Source organism: Falco biarmicus, chromosome 5 (genome assembly GCF_023638135.1).
Source record: "Falco biarmicus isolate bFalBia1 chromosome 5, bFalBia1.pri, whole genome shotgun sequence".
NCBI classification, from domain to species: Eukaryota; Metazoa; Chordata; class Aves; order Falconiformes; family Falconidae; genus Falco; species Falco biarmicus.
In genome coordinates, this window is record NC_079292.1 from 50398007 (window position 1) to 50420365 (window position 22359).

At 40.4% G+C, this 22359-nt stretch overlaps 2 protein-coding genes across 13 annotated transcripts in view; one reads left to right on the plus strand and one right to left on the minus strand.

Annotated features, from left to right (window-relative positions):
• CEP290 (centrosomal protein 290) overlaps nucleotides 1-4499 on the plus strand; it is a 54813-nt gene extending 50314 nt beyond the window's left edge. For all 11 annotated transcript variants that reach the window (XM_056341056.1, XM_056341058.1, XM_056341054.1 and 8 more), the window contains 5 exons: nucleotides 369-510; nucleotides 2194-2267; nucleotides 2400-2503; nucleotides 3336-3442; nucleotides 3696-4499. In XM_056341056.1, coding sequence (XP_056197031.1) covers nucleotides 369-510; nucleotides 2194-2267; nucleotides 2400-2503; nucleotides 3336-3442; nucleotides 3696-3884 — 616 coding nt within the window. In that variant the 3' untranslated portion in view covers nucleotides 3885-4499. The remainder of the gene's footprint in view (nucleotides 1-368; nucleotides 511-2193; nucleotides 2268-2399; nucleotides 2504-3335; nucleotides 3443-3695) is intronic.
• On the minus strand, nucleotides 4499-13341 carry RLIG1 (RNA 5'-phosphate and 3'-OH ligase 1). 2 transcript variants are annotated; one of them, XM_056341069.1, is made up of 7 exons: nucleotides 13188-13341; nucleotides 12036-12153; nucleotides 11312-11407; nucleotides 7902-8018; nucleotides 7323-7517; nucleotides 6005-6174; nucleotides 4499-5424 (listed from the first exon to the last, which is right to left on the minus strand). In XM_056341069.1, exons 1-7 carry the CDS (start codon nucleotides 13275-13277, stop codon nucleotides 5236-5238), a joined length of 975 nt encoding a protein of 324 aa, XP_056197044.1. In that variant the 5' UTR covers nucleotides 13278-13341; the 3' UTR covers nucleotides 4499-5235. The 2 variants fall into 2 exon arrangements, with proteins under 2 accessions (XP_056197044.1, XP_056197045.1); XM_056341070.1 differs by having other exon boundaries at nucleotides 13248-13329.
• Nucleotides 13342-22359: the final 9018 nt, after the last annotated feature.

Consider the following 22359-nt stretch of genomic DNA (forward strand, 5'->3'; position numbering starts at 1 on the left):
TTAAATAAAACCTCAGACTTTTTTTTAATATTTCCTAAAAATTGTTCTAAAACTTTTATTTTTACAGATTAACCACTAGTCTAACTACATAAAAAGAATCCAGTCCCCCTTCAACGAAGTGTAGGCACAAAGATCCACAAAACTTTAACATTTGGATAAGCCTTTATTCCAAGATTAAAAATGTATTTTTCATTATGCTTCTTTCAGTTCACTTATAAATAAGACCAGTGATTATTTCAAGGCCAATGCCCCAAACATATTTTAGGGTGTATTTTATAGCATTTAATCTCCTAAAGATATTTTAATCTCTCTTTCTGCAAAAGTATTAGCTTTTGCTCTTATCTTTTTCTGAATAAAAATACTACCAGGATGCATGAAACTAAGGTGAAGGAAATGGAAATGGAGATTGGTAAGAAACCCCAAAGCATTCCTGACCTTAAACAGCTGCTTCAGGAAGCAACAGAACATGAACACGATGCTGATAAAAACTTGGAAGATGTAAAAGAACAGGTAAGTAAAATATAGCCAGATGACTCTGAGAATATATTGCTTAATATTATTTCTAATGTCTGTGTTGGGAAAGTCCATTTTTTTCTCGAAGACATGCTTTTACAGTTGTTTTTTTCAGTCTGAGTCACCATAACTGTACATTTACATATTTTGGCCAGTTAATGAGGTTTGCCACATATTATCAATATATATTCTTGACTTGCAGTCTTAGGGGAAAATTAATTTTTTTCTACTGTATTTTCTGTAGGGTTTTTTAATTATAGTTTCATTGATCACATGAAAGCCTGTAGGTACAGATGCTTCAAATGGTCTTAAAGTCTTTCCAGCTTGTTCCAGAGTGAGTTTGCTACTGGGACTTCTATCTTCTTTCCACATCTTTTGGGGCAATTGACTTTGCCATCCTAAAGGACATCTTCATGCCTGTTTCCAGTATGTCCTCTTACATGCAGTCCCTAGTAAGTCTTACAAAATTATTTCACACATGGAGGAGCTGATGAATTTTAAACTCAGGTACCTCTGAAAAGATGTATCAAATTTTGGCCTTTAAGTAGTCCAGAGGTGTAGCCCTGGGACTGCCCACCTAGCTTATCTTACATCTTCTCATTTATTAGTAAGTGCATGCTTTTCTTCCCCAGGCATCTTGTACCAGCTTTTCTCAGTGTGAGGTATCAAATACACAACTTTCAACACAGCAAGTCATATGTATTATGTAAGCAAGCAAATATGTTCAATAAATAAACTTGGAATTGAGTCCTATAGATGACTATTTTGTTATTTTTTTCTGTTTTCCCCTTTCTAAAGTCAGCATTATTAACGTAAAATGTATACTAGGAGAAAAATTAACACACAGATAAAATTCTTTCATTATGTGATATTACTCTGGAGTGACACAGTTCCCAGTTTCTTTAATGTCTCAAATAGTGATGAAAAAACGTTGTCAAGGTTAACTATGTTTCAAAGAAACACAGATTGATTGTGGAAAAAACCCCAAATCCTTAGCATTTTAGATAGTAATAAAGCCTATCACCAAGAGTATAGCCTTACGAGAATTCATGAATTGTCACTGCATTAAAAAACTGTATATAGCCTCATATTTAAAACACTGATTTTTTGCTCCTTCATCTTCTACCGAAGGGCACTTCTAGAAGCTAACTCCCTCTCTGGTCAGGGACCTATTCTAACTTACAACTGCAGGTCATTTTCTTGTCAACATACACTCACTTGGGTTTTCATTGCAAAATCACAGGCTTTTTGTATTATGTTTAAAAAGGAACCTGGACAGCTAGATATGCAAATAAACACATCAGTAGTACTTTTTTAAAGCACTCTGAAGGACTTACGCATATCATGTCCTTAAGCAGATGTATAAATTATGCTAATGTAGCTATGTGTCTTAACTTTCTTTCTAAATCTTTTGAATAAGTTTTTTCTTCACCCTTCATAAAATATGTAGCAATGATCTATGCTAACTTTTAAAAGGCTGTGGATAATTAGCTCTGTGGAAACTGTCAGTAGATGGAACACTTCGGGGGTTTTTTTTCTGTGATAACCTAGTACTTGGTTACATCCTTAATATTATTTTCATTCATCTTTTTAATCCAGTATCAGAGAGAACTCCATCATAACTGCATTATCCATGGATACTGTTTTCAATAGTAAAACTTTCTTGATTTTTCTTTCAAGATTGAGCTTCTCAAACACCTTCCTGAAGGTGAAAGGACGGAGCAAAGCTTCGTCAGGGAGCTTCAACTTTTAAGGTAACGTACTTTTAAATAGCTAAATAAATAACCTTAGCCAGTATACATGAAACAAGAATGATCAGGAAATTTTATTTTCTAATATTTTTTTAATATTTTCTAAAAATTGTTCTAAAACTTTTATTTTTACAGACTAACTACTAGTCAGTTAGAGAAAGAAAAAGCAGAACTAGCTCACCAGGTGGAAGATTATAAGCACCTCCTACACACATATACAAGTGAAAGTCCTGCAGCCGGTAATCATTTTCAATACCTAAAATAAAGACCTTCCTGTATTTTGGCCCTATTTTTATTTAACATGTATGTGCAAAACAATAATAAATCTAGTTATTTGAACTGTATTAATACCAGAGTAGTGTAAACTGGAGCAGACTCAGGTCTTGGATTTTTGAGTACTTACACAAGCTTTTCATAGAGAAGTGTTACTAAAAATCTCCATAATTACCTTGAACAAGACAGTGTAATCTTTGTAACAGTTTTCCCATTCTGAGAGGATAATGTAGTTCATGCCACCATTTGCATTATAAACCTCAAAAGACTGCTTGTAAGATGTCAGTCATTCCTTGAGAACCTCTTGCCTACCCCTGTTGCCTTGGGTTCCAAGCTGCCAGAGAATGAGCATCTATTTCCAGATACCAGCTCTGTGAATGATTTAAGACCTAACAGGCATCTGTCCCATAGGAAAAGCAGAGCAGCACACTGCCATATGACTTGGGCGGGGGGAATTAACCCTCTTGAAATTATGAATAAAACTAACAAGATCCTTAATACTACATTATTTCCAATTTGCCTGTATTTAATTCCGAGAAACTGTACGTGTATTTCTCAGAAGTGTGCTAACAGACTGGCTAGTGAAGTATTGCATTCTGTCACAGGAACTAGACACCACCACCTAATTTGTACAAAAACTAAAGAAAAGCCCAGATGACTTGAATTTTTGATGGTTGTTCATCCCAATACTTAAACTGTTTCAGCTTTCAGGAGATGCAGAATTACTGTAACAGGGTTATTCATGTAATTGATTTTCATTACCTTCAATTTTTTAATAAGTTATCATTATTTTTGCAGGACATAACGAAATTGGAGAGAAGGATAAAATTGGCAAGTTAAGGACAGAAGTAGCTGACCTCCAGACACAGCTGAAAGCCTCAGAGCTGGAAAAACAACAATTAAAGGTGAGTTTCAAGGATCATTCTTGGCAAGATAATGAGCAAAATTATGGCTAGCTAAAAGGCTGTTTAATATTTAAACTAACATTTAATGACAAAGTCAATTTCTACACATGATGTTTATGACGCCAATTTTGTTGTTAGTAAATGTGCTGTTTGTAGGTACAGCTTATTCTCTTAGGAAAAAGGCAAAAAAAGCCGTTGACGTGTATTTCCTAAATTATGGATAAAGATGGTACTCCTTCATTCTTTTTAATAGGAAGAAACAAAAAAGCTGAGAAGAGAACTAGAAAACTGTGACCCTTCCTTTTTTGAAGAAATAGAGGACCTGAAATATAACTACAATGAAGAAGTAAAAAAAAATATTATCTTAGAACAGAGATTAAAGCAGCTTTCTGAAGAGTTTGGCATTCAAGTGGACAGTCCAGGCAAAGTTTCTGTTGATTAGACTAGTGTTTAGTATCCTCATTATTGACACAGAAAATAAAATTCCAGGGCAGTTCCATAGTACTGATATATTGTTCCAAGATAAAAACAGACAAACAAAAGTCTATTAAAGTTACAATAGTTGGGCACATGCCTAAGAATGCAGCACTGGATTAGTCAACAGATTATGGTCAGTATTCATATACATCAGTCAAAATACGAGTTTTACCTCTCCCAACTTATTTGCAATATTACATTTTGATTCAGAACAGTAATTTTGGCAATACGCAGGTGTCAGGTGGAGTTAAAGCCTTGGCCTTACCGTAAAAGCTGAGAAACTCTTAGAACGTGCTAAGTTCCAGATCAATAAGAGTATGTAATTTGTTCTTGCTGCCTTGTGCCATCATACTTCTTAACTGTGGACTCAGGGTCAGTATGCTGGATGTCTGTTCTTACATGCCTGTTTATTCTTACCTCACGTTTAGAAAATCCAAGAATAAATAATTGAAAATAAAGTTGCAGCGTTTCAGCCAAACTAATGGTATTTTTGTAGATAAGTGATTTTTCATTTTGTATATTTTGTATTGCTGGATGTATACTTTTGTAGTCCACATAAAATAAAGCCAACTCAAAACAATCATGCACTCTCACCTTTATTATTTATATGGCATCTTACTTAATATGCCCCAATGAAGTTTCCTAATTGAGCTGCAGTCTGAAAATGGGTATTATTAACCCAAGTCATGTCTCTCTCTAATTACGAAGGATCTCCAAAATAGAACTAGTATACTTTTCTATTATTTACTCTTTTTGTCCCAAAATAGGGGAAGTACCTGCAGGATATAGCTTAATTGGGTTTTCAAGTAATAGCATAATGCCATAGCTTATCAGTCAAATAATACAGTGAAGTTTTCCCCAAAAAGAAATTGTTACAACTTAAAAATCATAAAAGTTCAGGACTAATCTGGTCCCACCTTCAGTATGTCCTTTACTGTTACCAACTAGATCTTAAATCTGAATCATATATATTACAGTGTTGTATTAACTATAGAGGGCAACCTGTGGAACTTTAACAGTTGATTGCATTCATCAGCTAAGGACCAGCCAGTGTTAGACAACATACTTCTTACACTTAATTATAACAGTTTCCAGAAATGAGTTCAAAAGTTACGGATTTTTCATAACTGAAACATGTGGAAAGCTAGATCTCTACTCTGGATGTCAGATCTCTTGTTATGTAAAGTAAGTCATTGGAAAAACGTAAAGTTGTACAGTACCTAGGCTGTTGCCCAAGATAGAAGATTAGTTGTAAAGAGTTCTGTGGTAGACACAAGAGGAATGCAGCACATACAACAATTAAAAGAAAAATCATTTCAAGCATCAAACTTGATATCTTTCAGTCTGTCAAATCTTTGACCATCCAAGTTTGAGAAATGGTGAAACAAACTCTTAGGTTCAAAGTCAGAGTCATACTTAGTTGTATTAAAAGAAATTACAACAGGCTGAGAATTCAGGTATGTCTCTGCAAGCGGCCAGCGTAAACCAAGATGATGACGATGGAGCTAAAATAAAAAGAAGTAAGATCAGTTTAGAGATTTTGAGATAGTAGCCCAACAGTTCCCAGCCTGAGGGATGTAGGGGGATGTGCTTTAATTCTAGGATCCTCTGCATTAGGGCACTTACAACAAGTAATTGGTTATCTGAATAATATGAGTTACAACAAAGCACAAAAGGCAAACCAGAACCACGGTGTCCTCCACAGCTTCAGAAGTAACATGAACTTGCTAATTCATGAAAAATCATTCTTACTAAAAATACTTGTTCTGTAAGTCAACATTACAGGAAATTACTTTTTTAAATACAAGAATTAGGCTTTAAAATGTTGAATGATTCCTATACAGAGAAGCAAGAAAATATTATGTTCTCAATTATTCTGTTATTAGCATAATGCAGATAATGAAAAAGTTTTAATATGTTGTCATTGATGCAAATCACTGGCTTGACGAATTCTACTGTCACCTGATTTGCTAGAACATTTACTACTAAGGAATTTGACAAACAAGACAAAAAGTGAATACCTCACAAGACTTCACATATTATAAATTATTATAGTGCTCTCCACAGGTCCATCTACATATTTACCTTGATTAAACACCCATCATGGCAGTGCCACACAATTCCTTCAACTTTACCCTCGCTGCAGCCTTCAAACCAAGACAGTATGTCATTTTGTTTCAAAGTAGGTGGGTTCTTTATTTCAAATGCTCCATGGGGTACAAGAAGATGTATAGGTTGCTTCTTGCTTCCTAATCCTATATTAAAAGAAACAAAAATCTTCCTGCTAGTTCCATGTGATAAAGATTTTCCTCACTTCTGTTACTACACCTATCCTAAAAGCCCTCTGTAAAGGTAACTTAGATACTGTAACATTGTCCTCCCTTTTAAGAGAACAGTTAAATATACTTTTAAGTATCAAATGTAGCTGTCTCCACCTCATGTAACTTTTTATTTATATAAAATAAGTATGATAAGAGATTTGTACAGCTCCCTGCTTTGTCCTTGTGGTGACAAGGTCCTTGTGTGGTCCTTTGTCTCTTCAGTGAGCATAAAGCTACTAGCTACATTCTTCATGCTTCAGATCACAATCAATGGCACAAACATCTTGGTTCATGAAAATCTGGCATATTTTCTTATGAATACAGATGAATACTTAAACCAGGCTGTTAACAAATGCATTACCTCTTCACTGACTGTTCAACATAAATCTTCATCTAAGAATACATCTATTAAAATTTTCTGTTGCAGTTCCTTTACATTCTGAGAAAATGCTTAGACCACATAGTATTTTTCCTATCCATCCTTGCAAGTTATCCTAACAGCAAACCTCAGAAATTAGAACTCTCTTGTGCTCGTACCTAATTGGGTTCTGTTATAAGGCTTTTAAAGAGAGAACTCACAACCAAAATTTAGCTTAAATTACATTTCCTTAAAAAATATTAGTATTTCGTAATTTAAAAATTGCAACTCATTACTAACTCTAGGGACTAAAAAAAAAAAAAATAAAATTCCCCTTTAATGGACTAAACAGTATTAGAAGAGCAATCAAAGAAAATCAGAAAAGGCACCAACAATTAAAAAAGCATTTTAATAGTAATATTTAAGAAAACTTTTCCGGTCAGAATATTTTTTTGAAATACTAAAGCAAAGTGGTTTTATAGTAAGTCCTAAAGAATACACAAGTAGAAAGAGGTTTAATAGACATAAATACTCTCATGACAACTCAATTTTCTGAGGTATTTTTGTGTGAGTTTTCCTTGAGCTAGCCCTTGCTGTCTGTTCTAAAAAGGTTACATTGCTACCTTAGAACTTTTTTAAAAACTTATACAAATAAAATGCGTAATTTTCAGTAAAAAATATCACTAAATAAAACAGTATTTAAAAACATACCATACAAACTTACCATATGGATTTGCATTAATATTAGTGCCAATAAGCTCCAATGTTTGTTCTACAATTTCTGATAATGGCACCGGACTGATTTCCAGAAGGCCTGGGTCAGCATGGTGTTTCAATACCAGCGCTATTTCAGCATCATAATTTACAACAGATGAGTGCCAGCAATACTGCTTACTATTCTTCTCCACAGGTACCCAACCTATGGGAAAACATAGCATTTTGCTGAAGCAAACATCTGAAATTATCAAATGTGTACTAGAACTGTACATGCATTAAGAAAAAAACCCCACAGTCAATTACAAAGACGAGTAACATGAAAAAACTGTGTCATATCTCAGAGAAATGGCAGAGGAATGTAACGTGGCAACTGTGCCTTCCACCGAAGCCCTGTGAGTCTGTACAGTAAACTAATTATTTTTAATGTGTCAGAAAACAAAGCCTTTCTGTATAGTGAATGAATAACATCCCAATTGTTTTCTGAATATGTTAACTACTACTTTCATCTCTGGAACTAAATCTAATTCACTTGAAAAATGGACTTCACACACACACCCCCATTTTACCTGTGCTGCATCATAGGTACCTGGCATATGTCCATTTTCATCGGGCAAAGGACTGCCATTAGAGAACTCTATGTCCTTTGCTGGAATCCAAGTATCTGGAACAGGCTTGAAATCCTCTTCAACATTCCAAACAAATTCTAGACATATAAACATGACATTTAAGTTTTAGTAAACTGTTAGCCAATTTTGATCAACTTTCAATGCAAGTATTAAAACGCCACTAATCTAAACCTTGGTTTACAGACAGCAGTCCTAGTTTGTACAAGCACCAATATCTGGCACAGTCAGGCAGTCTACAATTACGAAGGTTTAAAGAAGCACGGTAGCCTTTAAGTAGTTTAAAAGTTCAAAAACTAAGATTTAAAAAAATAGCTACCTAAATAGCCAACATTATATTTAAATAGAGCAAGAGAAGTAGAATAGACTAGACTATTTCAACTGGTAGTGACCTGCAATGATCACCTAGTCTAACTGCCTGACTAGTTCAGAGCTGACCAAGTTAAAGCCTGTTGTTAAGGGCATTGTCCAAATGTCTCTTAAACACTGACAGGCTTGGGGCATCAAACATCTCTCTAGGAAGCCTGTTCCATCCTTTCACTACCCCTTCTGTAAAGAAATACTTCCTAATATCCAGTCTGAACCTCCGTGGCATAGACTTGAATAATTTCCGCAAGTCCTATCACTGGATACCAGGGCGAACAGATCAGCAATCCCTCTCCACCTCCCCTCCTCAGGAAGCTGCAGAGAGCAGTGAGGTCACCCCTCTGCCTCCTTTTCCCCCAAGCTAGACAAGCCCGAAGTCCTTATTAGCTGCTCCAGCCCTTTCCCCAGCTTTGTTGCCCTCCTCTGAACACATTCAAGGACTTTCACATTCCTCTGAAACTGTGCCCCCAGAACTGCACACGGTACTGCAGGTGAGGTCACACCAGTGCTGGGCACAGTGGGACAATCACCCCTTTTGGCCGGCTGGTCACGCTGTGTTTGATGCACCCCACGATGCGGTTTGCGCTGTGGGCTGCCAGGGCACGCTGGTGGCTCATGCTGAGTGTGCTGTCAACCAGCACCCCCAGAACCCTTTCTGCAGGGCTGCTCTCCAGCCTCTCCTCTCCCAACTTGTATTAGCACCTGGCATTACTCTGCCCAGGTGCAGAATCCAGCACTGGGACTTGTTAAATTTCATCCCATCAATCATAGCCCAATGCTCCAATCTATCTAGATCCCTCTGCAAGGCATCTTGTCCCTCAAGACAGTCAACAGCACCTCCCAGTTTGGTGCTTGCTGATGATGCATTCAACTCCTCTGCATCCAGATTGTTGAACAGAACTGGCCCTAGAATTGAACCCTGAGGAACACTGCTGGTGACCGGCCACCCGCCAGATGTAGCACCATTCACTATAATCCTCTGAACTCTGCCCTTCGGCCAGCTCTTCATCCAGTGCACTGTGAACATGCTCATCTCACAGCGGGAACACTTGTGCAGAAGTATGCTGTGAAGGACAGTATCAAAAGCCTTACTCAAGTCCAGAAAATCTACATCCACCCAGCCAGTGACCTTATCGTAGAAGGATACTAAACTAGTTAAACAGGATTTTCCCTTTGTGAACCCACATTGACTGTGCCTGATGGCTGCGCTATTCTTCAAACACTATTGAATAGTAAACAGTATCATCTTCTCCATAATTTTTCCAGGAACTGTGGTAAGACTAGCAGATCTGTAGTTCCCTGGGTCTACCTTCATGCCCTTTTTGTAGATTGAAGTAACAGTGGCTAGCTTCCAGACTGCAGGGAACTCCCAAATCCCAAAACCTTTGGCAGATGATTGAGAGGGGTCCTGCCATAACATCCGCTAGCTCTTTAAGTACTCCAGGATGAATCCCATCAGGCCCCATGGACGTGTGAACATTCAGCTGGTACAGCTGGTCCTTTACAATTTCTATGTCCACAAATGGAAAGTCCCTGTTCCCACACCCATGGGCCTCCAATTCATGGGACTGGGCAGCCCAAGGTCTATCAGCATTATTAAAGACTGAGGCAAAACATGCCTCCACTTTTTCTTCATCTTCATTAAATGATCATCTTCAACAAGTACCAGTCCAATGTTTTCTTTAGACTGCTTCCTGCTATTAACAGACTTTAAAAAGCCCTTGTGATTTGAAACAACACTGGCCACTTTCAAGTCTAATTGAGCTTTGGCCTTTCATGTTTTCTCCCTGCATATATGAACCATGCTGCTTTAATCTTCCTGTAAAGCCTGACCTCGCTTCCAGAGAACAAATAAATTCTTTTTTCCTAGAGCTCCACAAGGAGTTCAGCCAAGCTGGTCTTCTGCCCTGCTTGCCTGACTTAACAACACAGTGGAACTGCTTGCTCCTGTGCTTCTAAAAGGCGGTGCTTAAAGACTGACCAGCACTTATGGACTCCTAAGCCCTCAAAAGCAGATCCCCAGGGTACTCTGCTAAATAGCTCCCTAAATAGCTTAAAGTTCACTCTCTTAAGTCCAGGGTAGCAGCTCTGCTGTCCTTGTTTCTTACTACACCAAAAATCTAAAACTCAACCATTTCACAATCTCTGTGGCCAATGTGGCTACCTATCATCACATTCCCCAGAAGCCCTTCTCTATTCACAAATAGGAAGTGTAGAAAGGCATCTTTCCTAGTTGGCTTACTGAGTACCTGTGACAAAATTACCTCCTACAAACTTGAATTTTCAAGACCTGCTCATCACAGCAATATTATATTCCCAGTTGATGCCTGGGAAGTTCAAATCTCCCATGAAGACAATGGCTGCTGATGCAGAAATTTATCCTAATTGCCTATACACTAACTCATCAGTGCTTACATCCTGGCTGGGTAATCAGTAGTAGACACCCACTACAACACCTCCTTTGTTTTCCATCTGCCTAATCCTCAACCACATCATCGCTAACTGTAAGGGCTGTACAATCAAACCTCTCCCTTATGTAGAGCGTGACACCTCCACCTTGCTGCCCCACCTATCCCTCCTGAACAGCCTGTAGCCTTCCATCCAGTCACTGGACTCATTTCCCCAAATGTCACTAACACCAATGAGATCATAGCTCTGGGAACTGACCAACGCTTCCAGTTCCAGTTTGCTTCTCATACTGCATGTGTTGGTGTACAAGCATTTCAAATATACTCCTGAACCCCCTGTGCTCCCAGGCGCAGTGTAAATGTTCTCATTAGTACTGCCACCCTCCAGAAATGCCATGCCAACCCCTGTCTTACCAACTGTAATCCTTTTAGTATCCCCTTCCCACATCAATTTAAGTTCAAAAAATCTCTTGCAGTAAAATTAAGAGTGACATTAAAAAACTGGAGCAGGATCACTGACATTTCCTCTGTTAGACTAGAGCCGTTTTTCCAACTGGATAACATGTTGCCAAAAAAAAAAGGAAAGAAATTTCACTAACCTTTGTAATCTTCCAATGAATACAAGAATCGTTTAAATCTTTTTTCAGCTTGTTTGTTGGGTTTTCGATCCAGCCTCGCCCATAGATATGGTTGCCCTAGAGTTTCCAGAAGGATAAAAAGTTTACTGAGATAAACACACCCTGCAGAGTACTGAAATCAACAACACAAAAGGCAAGAGATGGGTTCCCATTTGCCACGGGAGAAATTTTAGATCCAAAGACACTATATAAAATTCATACATTAATTACTAGATAGGAATCTAAAAATCCGTATCTAGATTCACGCCTAGTGTAATACAGAGATTCCTTCCAATTTCAGGTAAAGGCAAGAAGCCCAGCAATCCAATGAACCACAATCTTCCCACTTCCTCCCAACCTCCACACTTCTTTTAATTCTTCCCCAGGAGATTAGACACCTTTTATCATACAAATTCTAATGTAGAAGGAAAATTTACTAATAAAAAAAATCTTAAAAACTGGAATAGTTCCTTGACTGGCATGTTCACTTAAACCATACTTCAGGTATTTCAGAGAGTAAACTCTATTAACTACTTTACAAACACCTCCTATGTTTACAGTTACTATCACTTTGTGGTAGAGATGTTTAGTAACCGTTCAATTCACAACGGCTTTAATCCAATAGATCATACAATAAAAGTGAAAACTAAGTAAAACAAGGCTTCTAGGCAGCATGAGAAATCTGCATATGGATCTTCCTTATTACCTTTATAGGTAGTTACATAACAGCAGGTTCCGTCCACCTTTTCAGTAGGAATTGCATTGTATATATCTGCCTCTAACGCCTTTCCAGTTAGAGTTTCAGTTGCCAAAACTTTAAATGGCTGAAAAGAAGACAGGTATTTTAAACCCTCATCGTGGCAATGTTACTGCCTTGTTCTCATATGGATTCTTGTCAAGTACTACACATTATAGTGCTGATTTCTAATCCAATCCAAATACACCCTTGTTTCTTCAATACATGACAGTTTGGAAAATGCTCTACAACAAAAGAACTAAGGCAACCTGCTTGCTAATTCCCTCCCTCTTTTCCATTCTTAATTAGTGTTTAGGAATTACTTTGCCTTCCCCTTTAAAAAGAGCACATAAACTAGATGCATTCCAGTCCAACACTGCAATATTTGGAGTTGTGCCTTCCTGTATTACAATGGCAACAGAAATTCATCTAGCTAGAGGTCTAGAGCTAGACAGGAAAATGCCACCTCAATCTGTCATAACACTGCCTTTTATATCTTCAGAAGAAATAACTTTGATTGAGCTCTCTTTCACCTTACTACGTAGTCCAGGTCTTACAGCTGCAAATGAATTCTTCTGTCATAGGCCTAACACTTCTTTGATCACAGAAAGAAAAAAGTAGAAGAAAAAAAGAGAAGCTTCTTTTTTCCCCACAAGGCTCACAGAGGGGGACAGCTGGATGGTTTTACACAAGTTCCCAGTGCGGTCATGTTGGACCAGCCTCACTCCTCGCCATGACCTCTTGGCCTCTTCCCAACGCTTAGAAAAAGTAAACACCTGAGTGAACCCCTGGATGCAGATGGCAGGAAAAGAGCGGGACAGAACCGGAACGGCACCCAGACTACCTTTCTTTCCTGCATTTAAGACGGGGCGAGGGCAGTCCTACGGAAATCTCTACCGCGCATTTCACTCAAGGCCTGAGGCGAAACCTCTCGCCACTGGGGTGTCCCCCGCCCCGCCGCCATGCCGGGCCGGGCAGGTACGATACGTTCGGTGCTGCTGCCTGTCCCCCTCGCTCCCCTCCGTCCCACTGTGCGGCAGCTCTATCCCGGGCCTAGGCCTGAGCCCGGCCCCGGCCCCACGGCCCCGTCTGTCTCCCGCCGGCTCCCTGCTGCCCTGCAACCTGGCGTTCCCGCTTGGCCGACGGCTCCTCCTTCACTTCGGTCACGAACAGACACGGCACCTTGCGCTGCACCGCGCCTCGGCGGCTCATGGCCCCGGCCGCGCTCCCGCCGCCGGCTCAGCGCCCCGCGCCCCGCCGGAACTGCGCCTGCGCCGCCCGGCCACCGCGGGGCGCGACGGGAAATGGAGTCATCGCCGCCCGCCTGGCGGGAGGCCTGTGGCGCACCCGTGCGCCGGGGGGGGCGGCAGGGAGGGGAGGGGGGGCGGCAGGGAGGGGGGGCGCCGCGGCCGAATCTCGTCATCAGCCGCCAGCGAGGCGGGGGTGCTGCCGCGCTCCAACGCCCAGCCCGGCCGCGCCGGGGGCAGCTCAGCTTTCCAGAGGGGTGGCTCCCGCCGTGGCAGGGCCGCCTCACCCCGGGCTGAGGCCAGTGCGTGGTGACCCGGCCGCGTCGGCGGCCCTTAGCCGTAATCATGGAACCATAGACTCGTTTGGGTTGGAAAAGCCCTTTGAGATTATCAGGTCCAACCATTAACCCAGGACTGCCAAGTCCACTGCTAAACCGCATCCCTCGGCACTGCATCTACGTGGTTTTTAAACACCTGCAGAGATGGTGATTCCACCACCCCCCTGGGGAGCCTGCTCCAATGCTTAACCATCCTTTCAGTGAAGAAATTTTTCCTGATACCCAATCTAAACGTCCCCTGGCACAAGTCATTCCCTCTTGTCCTGTCCCTTGTTACCTGGAAGAAAAGACCTTCTCCCACCTCACTACAACTTCCTTTCAGGTAGTTGTAGAGAGTGAGAAGGTCCCCCTCAGCCTCCAGGCGAAAAAAACCCAGTTCCCTCAGCCACTCCTCATCAGACTTACGCTCTAGACCCTCCACCAGCTTAGTGGCCAGTCTTTGGACACGCTCCAGCACATCTATGTCTTTCTGGTAGTGAGAGGCCCAAAACCTGAACACAGTATTCGAGGTGTGGCCTCACCAGTGCCCTGTACAGGGGGGACAATCACTTCCCTGGTCCTGCTGGCCACACTGTGTCTGATACAAGCCGGGATGCTGTTGGCCTTCTTGGCCACCTGGGCACACTGCTGGCTCACGTTCACCCAGCTGTCAGCCAGCACCCCCAGGTCCTTGTCCATCAGTCAGCTTTCCAGCCAGTCTGCCCCAAGCCTGTAGCATTGCGTGGGGTTGGTGTGACCAGCGTGTGGGACCTGGCACTTCTCCTTGTCGAACGTCATACACTCGGCCTCAGCCCATCAGTCCAGCCTGTCCGAACCCCTCTGCAGAGCCTTCTTACCCTCAAGGAGATCAGCTCTTCCCACCAACTTAGTGTCATCTGCAAACTTACTGGGGGTGCACTCGATCCCCTCATCCACATTGTCAATAAAGTTATCCATTGGCAATGCCATTCCCCTGGCCTGGCAGGCTTTCCTCAGGCTGCCTGCTCTGCTTTGGAGGTGTCACACGCCCAAGTTTGGGGTGTGGATATCCTGTCCCCAGGGTCCAGGACAGCAGCATCATGTTTTTACCAAGCCTCTCTGCCTCATTCTACAGGCTTTGAATCGGTGGTGGCTTCACCCTGGTTGGACGCCAGGTGCCCACCAAAGCTATTTTCACTTTTATCACTTCTTATCTTATCACTTCCCTTATCTTATCTTATTTACACTCTTATCACTTCCCTCTTCAGCTGTGCAGGGGAGAGAAAGGCAACAAAAGCCTGGTGGGTCAAGAGACAGACAGGGAGAGATCACTCACCCATTAATGTCACTGGCAAAACAGACCTGACTCGGGGAAATTAACTTAAATGATAACAAGCCAAATCCAGGCAGGGTGATGGGAAATAAACCCTAACCATTTAAAACACCTTTCCCCATCCCTCCCTTCTTGCTGGGTTCAACTTCACTCCTGATTTTCCTCTTATCTCCTCCCCCTCAGTGGTGCAGGGAGACAGGGAATGGGGGCTGTGATCAGTTCATCACAGGTTGTCTCTACCATTCTTTCCTCTTCATGCAAAATGAGTTCTTCCTGATGGTACCTTCTCCTGTGCCACATTTATGCACTAGCCAGAACACTATAAAGAGATCCTGTTTGGACAGATCTTGGCAGTGTTAACAGTTTCTTCCTATGGCTGCTCCTGCCCATAGACAGTTCATTATTTATGGTCATCATCTGCTTTCCTGAATTCTCCTTTCAGTTCACAGCTCTTGCCAGTACTCCCCATCTTGATCCCAGTGAGCAGTTTCAGGGTATACTTAGGTGAAGTCATTCCTATAGAAATCACTTTATTCCAGTGCCAAGGTACTAGTGGTCAGGCATGGGTTGTTTTCCTTTGCAATTAGTCCTTGCAATCCATTTGAGTCATCCACTGATATTTGAGTTACAAACATATTCAGAGACTCCTAGAGAAACTAGAAGACTTCCAGTTGTTTCAATCTCTTTGTACTTCTTACCCAGCTTGTATGTAACCACAGCTGAGCCAGCCTCGCACCATTTGTGCCCATGGAGTAAATGGCACCTGCTTTTCATGTACACATCTGTCACTTTTCACACTGGCAGACTAATAGTGTACAGTATAAGTGTACTCTGGTGATTACTCCATCCAGTCCAGTGGTGGTGACGCTTTTTTTGGTTTTGGTTTTTTTCCCTAAGGAACCACCAGTCACATGCACTTCTGGTGTGCAATGGACCAGTAGTCCTCTTTCTTGAATTATTCCTTCTACCTTCCTCCCTTCTCTTTGGCTTCATCTGTAACCTTATTACTCTTTAAGTGATGGCATCCTGCTCTTATGAGGTTGCAGGTCTCTGACGTGTTCATCTCCAAGTCACTGATGTTACTCAGTGTTGTAAATTTGACCCCATGTCCTGGGGATGTCAGTATATCTTACCATTTTCCAGGACTGAAATTTCATTTCCCCCCCTAGCTATTTTTTCATAAGAGGTGTCCTGGGACCTGAATGGGTACAGAGGTGTTAATTTGCGGCACAAGTGTACACTCTTCTTTCTGCTTTAGCTGTGGCAGTGGATTGCATGGAAGTGAGAAAAAGCTATGAACATCAACAGTATAAGCAGTTAACAGCTAACATTTTACTAACAGAAAGCGGCAAATGTCTCAATCCAAAGAAAGCAGTACCATGAGAAACACAAAGGTGTAAGAGACTGCATTGGTGAGAACCACCATCGCCATGGCAGGTGTTTGTCTCATTGCTATGGCAGGATACTCACACCATCACCACAGCAAATGTTTATCTCAACGTTGTTAAGGCAGGAAACCTACTGACTGGCACCACGGAGCAACAGGGGGAGCTAATCCTGAGAAATTTACCCAAACCCCTGTGCAGGTGCCCAGACCCAGGGTCAGGGGGATCGAGGGGCCTGGAGACCTCTGAGGACCACCTGACAGTATTGGGCACGCACACCATCGCCAGGTAGAAGGTGTGGTTAAGCAGAACAGCTTGTGACAACCCTATAAAAGAATGAAACCAACCAACATCGGACAGACCGTTCCCCCACCAGACTTGGAAACAAATTGGACCATCAGGATGCCACAGCTCTGGGGTGGTAGCTATTGCTGTGAACTATTGTATTCATTCATTCTTTCTTTTTTTTTTTTTTCTTTCTTTCTTTCTGTCCAGCCATCCTTCCGTCCTTCCATCCTTCCTTTCTCTCTATCTCTTACTCTTTCTCCTTTGCATTTGCAGACTTGTTGTCTGGCAAATAAAGATCCTTGGCTCTTGAATCCATTTTGAGTCTTAGTTCTGTTCCCGAGAATACAAGCAGAACCTCGCTCCAATCTTGGACCAGCATGCAACAACTGGGCGCAAGGATTTTGATTAGAAAGTAGGCAAAGAGTACGATTTCTCTTTGTGGTATCAAAGATGTTTTTCCAATAGCACAGTTTCTATGGCAAGAATATGGGTATTATTTATGCCCAGCCAAATGGTTTGTTCCATTTTATGCTAAAGAAACGCTAGGGTGGGAGACTTTGAAACAGTCCAATTTTCCATACTTTACACTGAAGCAGTGGAGATAAAGAAAGGTATTCAAGCTGGACAGGTCACATAGCACCTGATGTCACCAGCTGGAGGAACGGTTGGCAACCATTGAAATGTAACATTCTATACTGGCTAGCAACTGCCTTTGTCAGTTCAACAAGCAGGGAGAAGGCACCACCTCCTTTGTTCCCATGTATGTCACTGTTGGAGTTTTGTTTCAAAGAAGAAGCAGAGCTAAGGTTCTAAAGGTCCAGCTTTTCAAAGAAAGCTACTTTCAGGATAAGACTACAATATTAAGGAATCCTCCTTCTGTCCGGAAGCAGAGGTTGCAGTCAAAAAAAAGACAAATGGTGAACCAATATGAACCTAATTATAGTATTTGATTATTAAGAATTGTTGCAAGTCTTTGTTTAGTTTTCTGGTAATAATTTAAAAATATTTCCCACAGATGTTTCTGATGGGATGCCTAAGACTGCTGCAGATATTGAAGAGGAAAGGGCAATAAAGGAAATATGCTATAGATCTGGTAAATACGAGATTAGTCATTCTTTCCTAAACATCAGTGCTGCCATTAATCATTGGGGTTTTTTTCCCCTCTTGGGGTGTGTTTAGGAGATTATTACAGGAGTCAGTGCCCTCACAAACACCAGTCAACAAGAACTGTGTCTTCACCTCAAGAAAAGCAGCTAAAATCCTTGGAAGCTGCCAAGCAAGACCTGCAGAAAAGTGAGTACTTTTCATCTTCTTGCACAATGTTTACCACTTTTAAAATTACTGTTACAGGGAGAAACTATTAAATAGTTTGTCCCTCCTCCCTGCTTTTTTAATGTAGTGACAATAAAAGATAGCATATTACAAAGAGCATAAAAATATGTTGCTGTTTTCCCCCGGAATTATACATATATAGTGTCACACCTGCGGTGACTGCCTGCATCAGTTATAGATGGCAAAGGTCAAAATGGTCTATTAACTCTGTGTGTACTTTCCTGAGATACACAACTTAGGTCTTTCATAGAATTCTTCTTCATGATCAAGATTTATGGAGTCTAAGTGTAACCATCCTAAGTTTAGGAACATAGTTTAAATTTCTCATCTAGGCTCTCTGTTGTAAATGGAGAGAGACTGACATTCTTATGGGCTATTTACTGCATCATAAGATAATGGCAAAGAAAGGTGAGATGAGTCACTTTCTCAGAGCTGCTTCACGCTCTCCACTGGCTGTCTTAGGTGTCTAGATGACAAAATGTGGTCATACATCAAACTTTTCTACAACTAATTTTAGAATAAGTAACCCCTCCTTAAGCGTCCTAGAAAAGAGAGTTTAAAAAGATTTTTTTTTGTTTTGAATGTTGAGCTTTATCCAACATAATTAAGTTCAAATAAATACAAAGTAATAAATATTTACCTCCTTTATTATGTTTCTCTTTCATTCCTGACCAAGTGGCGTGACTGAAATAAATCTGTGTTAGTTTTTTACTGAGTAAGTAACAATATAATTCCACTTTAGGAGTAAGAGTTATCTTCTTAGTATAACAAGACACCAGAGTAATCAGTACATCAGACATTAAGAATTGCTGGGCAAAAATATGACCTGCTTCTTGTAATAAAAATGAATATTATTGTTTATTTTATGTAAATTTCATGTTTTTATGTAAGACGGATTTAAGTACGATGATGTGCTTATAAAGAATGGGAATGGAAAAATTATCTCTATTTCAAATCATACAAACATGTGAAGCCATGCGTTTTTGGCTGATTGCTGCTACCAGCCTAAATTGTTCAACAGAATTGGGCCACGTTTTTTTCTTCTTCTTTCTACATTTAAAATGTTGGTATTAAAATAGTTTTGATAAGCCCTTTCTGGCAAGCTTTTAGATATATTTAGACCATAGACAAGGAAAGCAGTAACAAATACATGAATATATCTTTTAAGATAGGTCTTTATTTATAATTAGATACATTCAGAGAACAGGATAGAGATGTTTCCCCAAAGTGTTTCTTCAGCTGAGCTCTGAGGCTTTAGGTACTTAGGCATCAGGTGCTTAAGTTCCACTAGACAGGGTCCAATTCACTAACAAAAACTAGAAAAGAATATAAACCAAGAGGTTAAAGGAAATTGTGCTAAATTGTATCTGAAATTGAGAAACAATGGATATATTTTTTCCTACAAGCAAATATACTTCCATATCTTATAATGCAGCAACTTGGAGGAGAAGAAATACATGTTCAAGAACATTCTGTAACTTTAAAGCAACCATTCAGGTAATTGTTTGACAGAAAATTTTACAGTTCAGTCTTTTTAGAAACAGTGACATCTCTCCCCATTGAGAAAATGTAAAAGTGCTTTTAAAACTTCCTCAGCTAAAACCAGCAAGATACTTGAGCTATGCTGTGTAGTTTGAAAGAGCCATTAATAGTTTGTTTGCAGACACGAAATTTTGCCTGTTTAAATAACCCCCGATTTCTCATTTTTTAAAACAGTACTGATAAGAAAGGAAAATATGTCACTGCCTTTAAAGTGAGTGGCTACAAGAGGTGGGTTTTGACTTGTAGCACTGGACAAAGCACAGTAGAGACTATATGACTGTCATCTGTCTCTGTTGGACTGCTGGTGAGGCATCTGCGCCAGCCGAATGCTGATCAGCTGAGGTCATAAAGGCTACAAAACAGTCACAAGGTACCCTAAGGACCATCAATGCATTTTACAGCTGTCTTGAAAGCAGGGATTAGAACTTGTAACTCGTGTCTCATGTTGAAAGTTTACTACATAAAATGTTTTTGAAAGACCATATAGTTTTACTCTAATAAATTTTGCACAAAATATTTTGTATATCTTTTGTCAAAAGAATCAAGAAGACATGGAAGTGACTAGAAGAACCATGCTTAGAGAAAAAGAGATTAACTGAGTACTTCAATTTACAAGAAAAGTCTAAATTGAAACAAGGAAATTATCAGTTGGAAGAGCCAAAGATGATAAAATTGCAAATTTGAAATATAAGATGTAAGAAGTAGACTCTACCATTTTAAAACTAATTAAAAAATCCAAAAGTATGCTCTGTGTGGTCACGTATTCAGGTCTTCAATATATTCATTAAGTTTAATCTGTTACAAAAATTTGGCTGTTGACATGATTGTTATAGACTATGGCTGTACACCCCAAGACTGATAGTAATAGATGTCCATAGAGAGGAAAAAAATCACTAAGCAGAATCTTCCCCTATTTTATTTGACAGATGTTTTAAGGCACAATTCCTGATATGAATAAATACTGTTAGTTGTACTTAGCAGTTTCAAAGGATTTTCAACGTAAACAGCTATAGTAATGCATTCTAGAAAGTAGCTGTTTTGGTGAGAAAGCCCAGTTCTTAGATGGTTTAGCTGTTTGCCAGATGTTTGGGGCCTCAGTCTGAGTTTGATCTTGAGATTTTGCCATTTTAGCAGGGCAGCAGGACTGTGTTATGAACGAAATTAACTGGATAATGAATCTCTCAGAATTAACTGAAATATATCTTTACACACATTTGAAACTACAGTATGAAAGATTGGATAAAGGCTGAGAGGAAGGCTGATGAGAAGGACACTTTAATATTGCTTCCTGAAGGAACAAACCTCTTACTAATTTGTTACATATACATGAATATATGTCTTTGTCTCAGATGTTTTTCCATTTTTGCATTTACCTGACCTTTGGTTGTTCTTAGAACAGAATCAGTTTTGGAGGGCAGCCATTCAAACTTCTTTCTGTAACACTGGGATCCAGGAATTACCATGGTGGCACCCGTAACTGAATGGAAAAGTGTTTTGCTTCCTGGGAGCATTGCCTTCACTGTGACTGTTTAGAAAATGAGGATAGATGAGAGACCATCCATGGTGCCTTCTAGCTGAAATGGGTTTTATCATTCTATGAGAAATTGTCACACGTTTCTCTATCCTCCTTCATAATTTCTTACATAAACCTTGGGTGGTAATGGTGTATTTTTAATTCTGTTTTGAAATTTAGTTTTTATAATTTAAACTTAAAAATGTTGTAGTGATTATAAACACATATGCATTCAGGCATCTCTTTCCTTCACTGAGAGATGAATAGAAGAACCTAGAGTATCTGGTGTAGCTGAGAGTTCTAAAATGTAAAAAATCAGACAAGAAACATCTTTTCAAAATCAAGGACTACAAGTATTGAAAATGTTCAACCCCCCTCTAATTAGATATTGGAGTTTCAAATTGTAGCATGGGATGCCTTGCAGCAACATTTTATGTGTGGTCTGCCTGAGTCAATTTAAAATCTGAATTCAGAGGGATACTGTGTCCAGTTATATACTGCCTTCTGCCTGGCCAAGCCTTTATGTAACGTTGCAGCAAGAAGAAGTTCTCAGGTGAACACCCTTTTTGCTGGAGAGTATAAATGAGGAATAGAGTGGGCTGCTTTGGGAAAAATCCTGTAAGAGCTCAAATGACCAAAATGGGGCAACTTTTCCATGAATGGGATCTGCAGGGTCTGCTGGGCTGTGATCAGAGGCCCATTTGGTCCTGTACAAGCTGTGGCTCCCAGCATCTGACATATTGTACGGTTAGCTGTACCATCCTCCTTTTCTTTTTAGTGTGATCTCAAGAAAACAGCATCTTATGAGGTGCTTTATAGAATCTGACCTTTCCAGCTGGGGTCATAAAGGACTAGCACCTCCTGGTGCAATTTAATCCACCTCCCCACCCTGAAAAGCCAACCCACAAGCCAAAGCCAAAAGAAAAAACATTTTCTAGCACCTTAACATGCCAATGCTCCCAGCAGAGGACCAGGCTAAAGTATCAGGCCCAGCTCAAGGGAAAGACAAAGAAATGCAGGAGAAGAACATGGCCAGGACGGCAATACTTGGCTGATCCTGGATTGCTGGGGAAGCACAGCCTCAGGACATTATCTCTTCCCTCTTCACTGGAGTTTCCTGTAGAGAAGTTACAAATATTGTTCCATTAGTCATCACCTGCTCAACTCAGCAAGTCACAGATACTAAGGAATACCTCATCGTTGTACAATAAATCCATGGCTCGACAAGATATTAATAGTTCCTGTGAGGTTCTGACTACTCTTGACAGAAATCAGAGGAACGGAAAGGGGTTGGTGCTCTGTGTGATCAAATCCTTATTTAAGATTTCCCTTTCACAGCTTCAAAGGCACTAAGATCC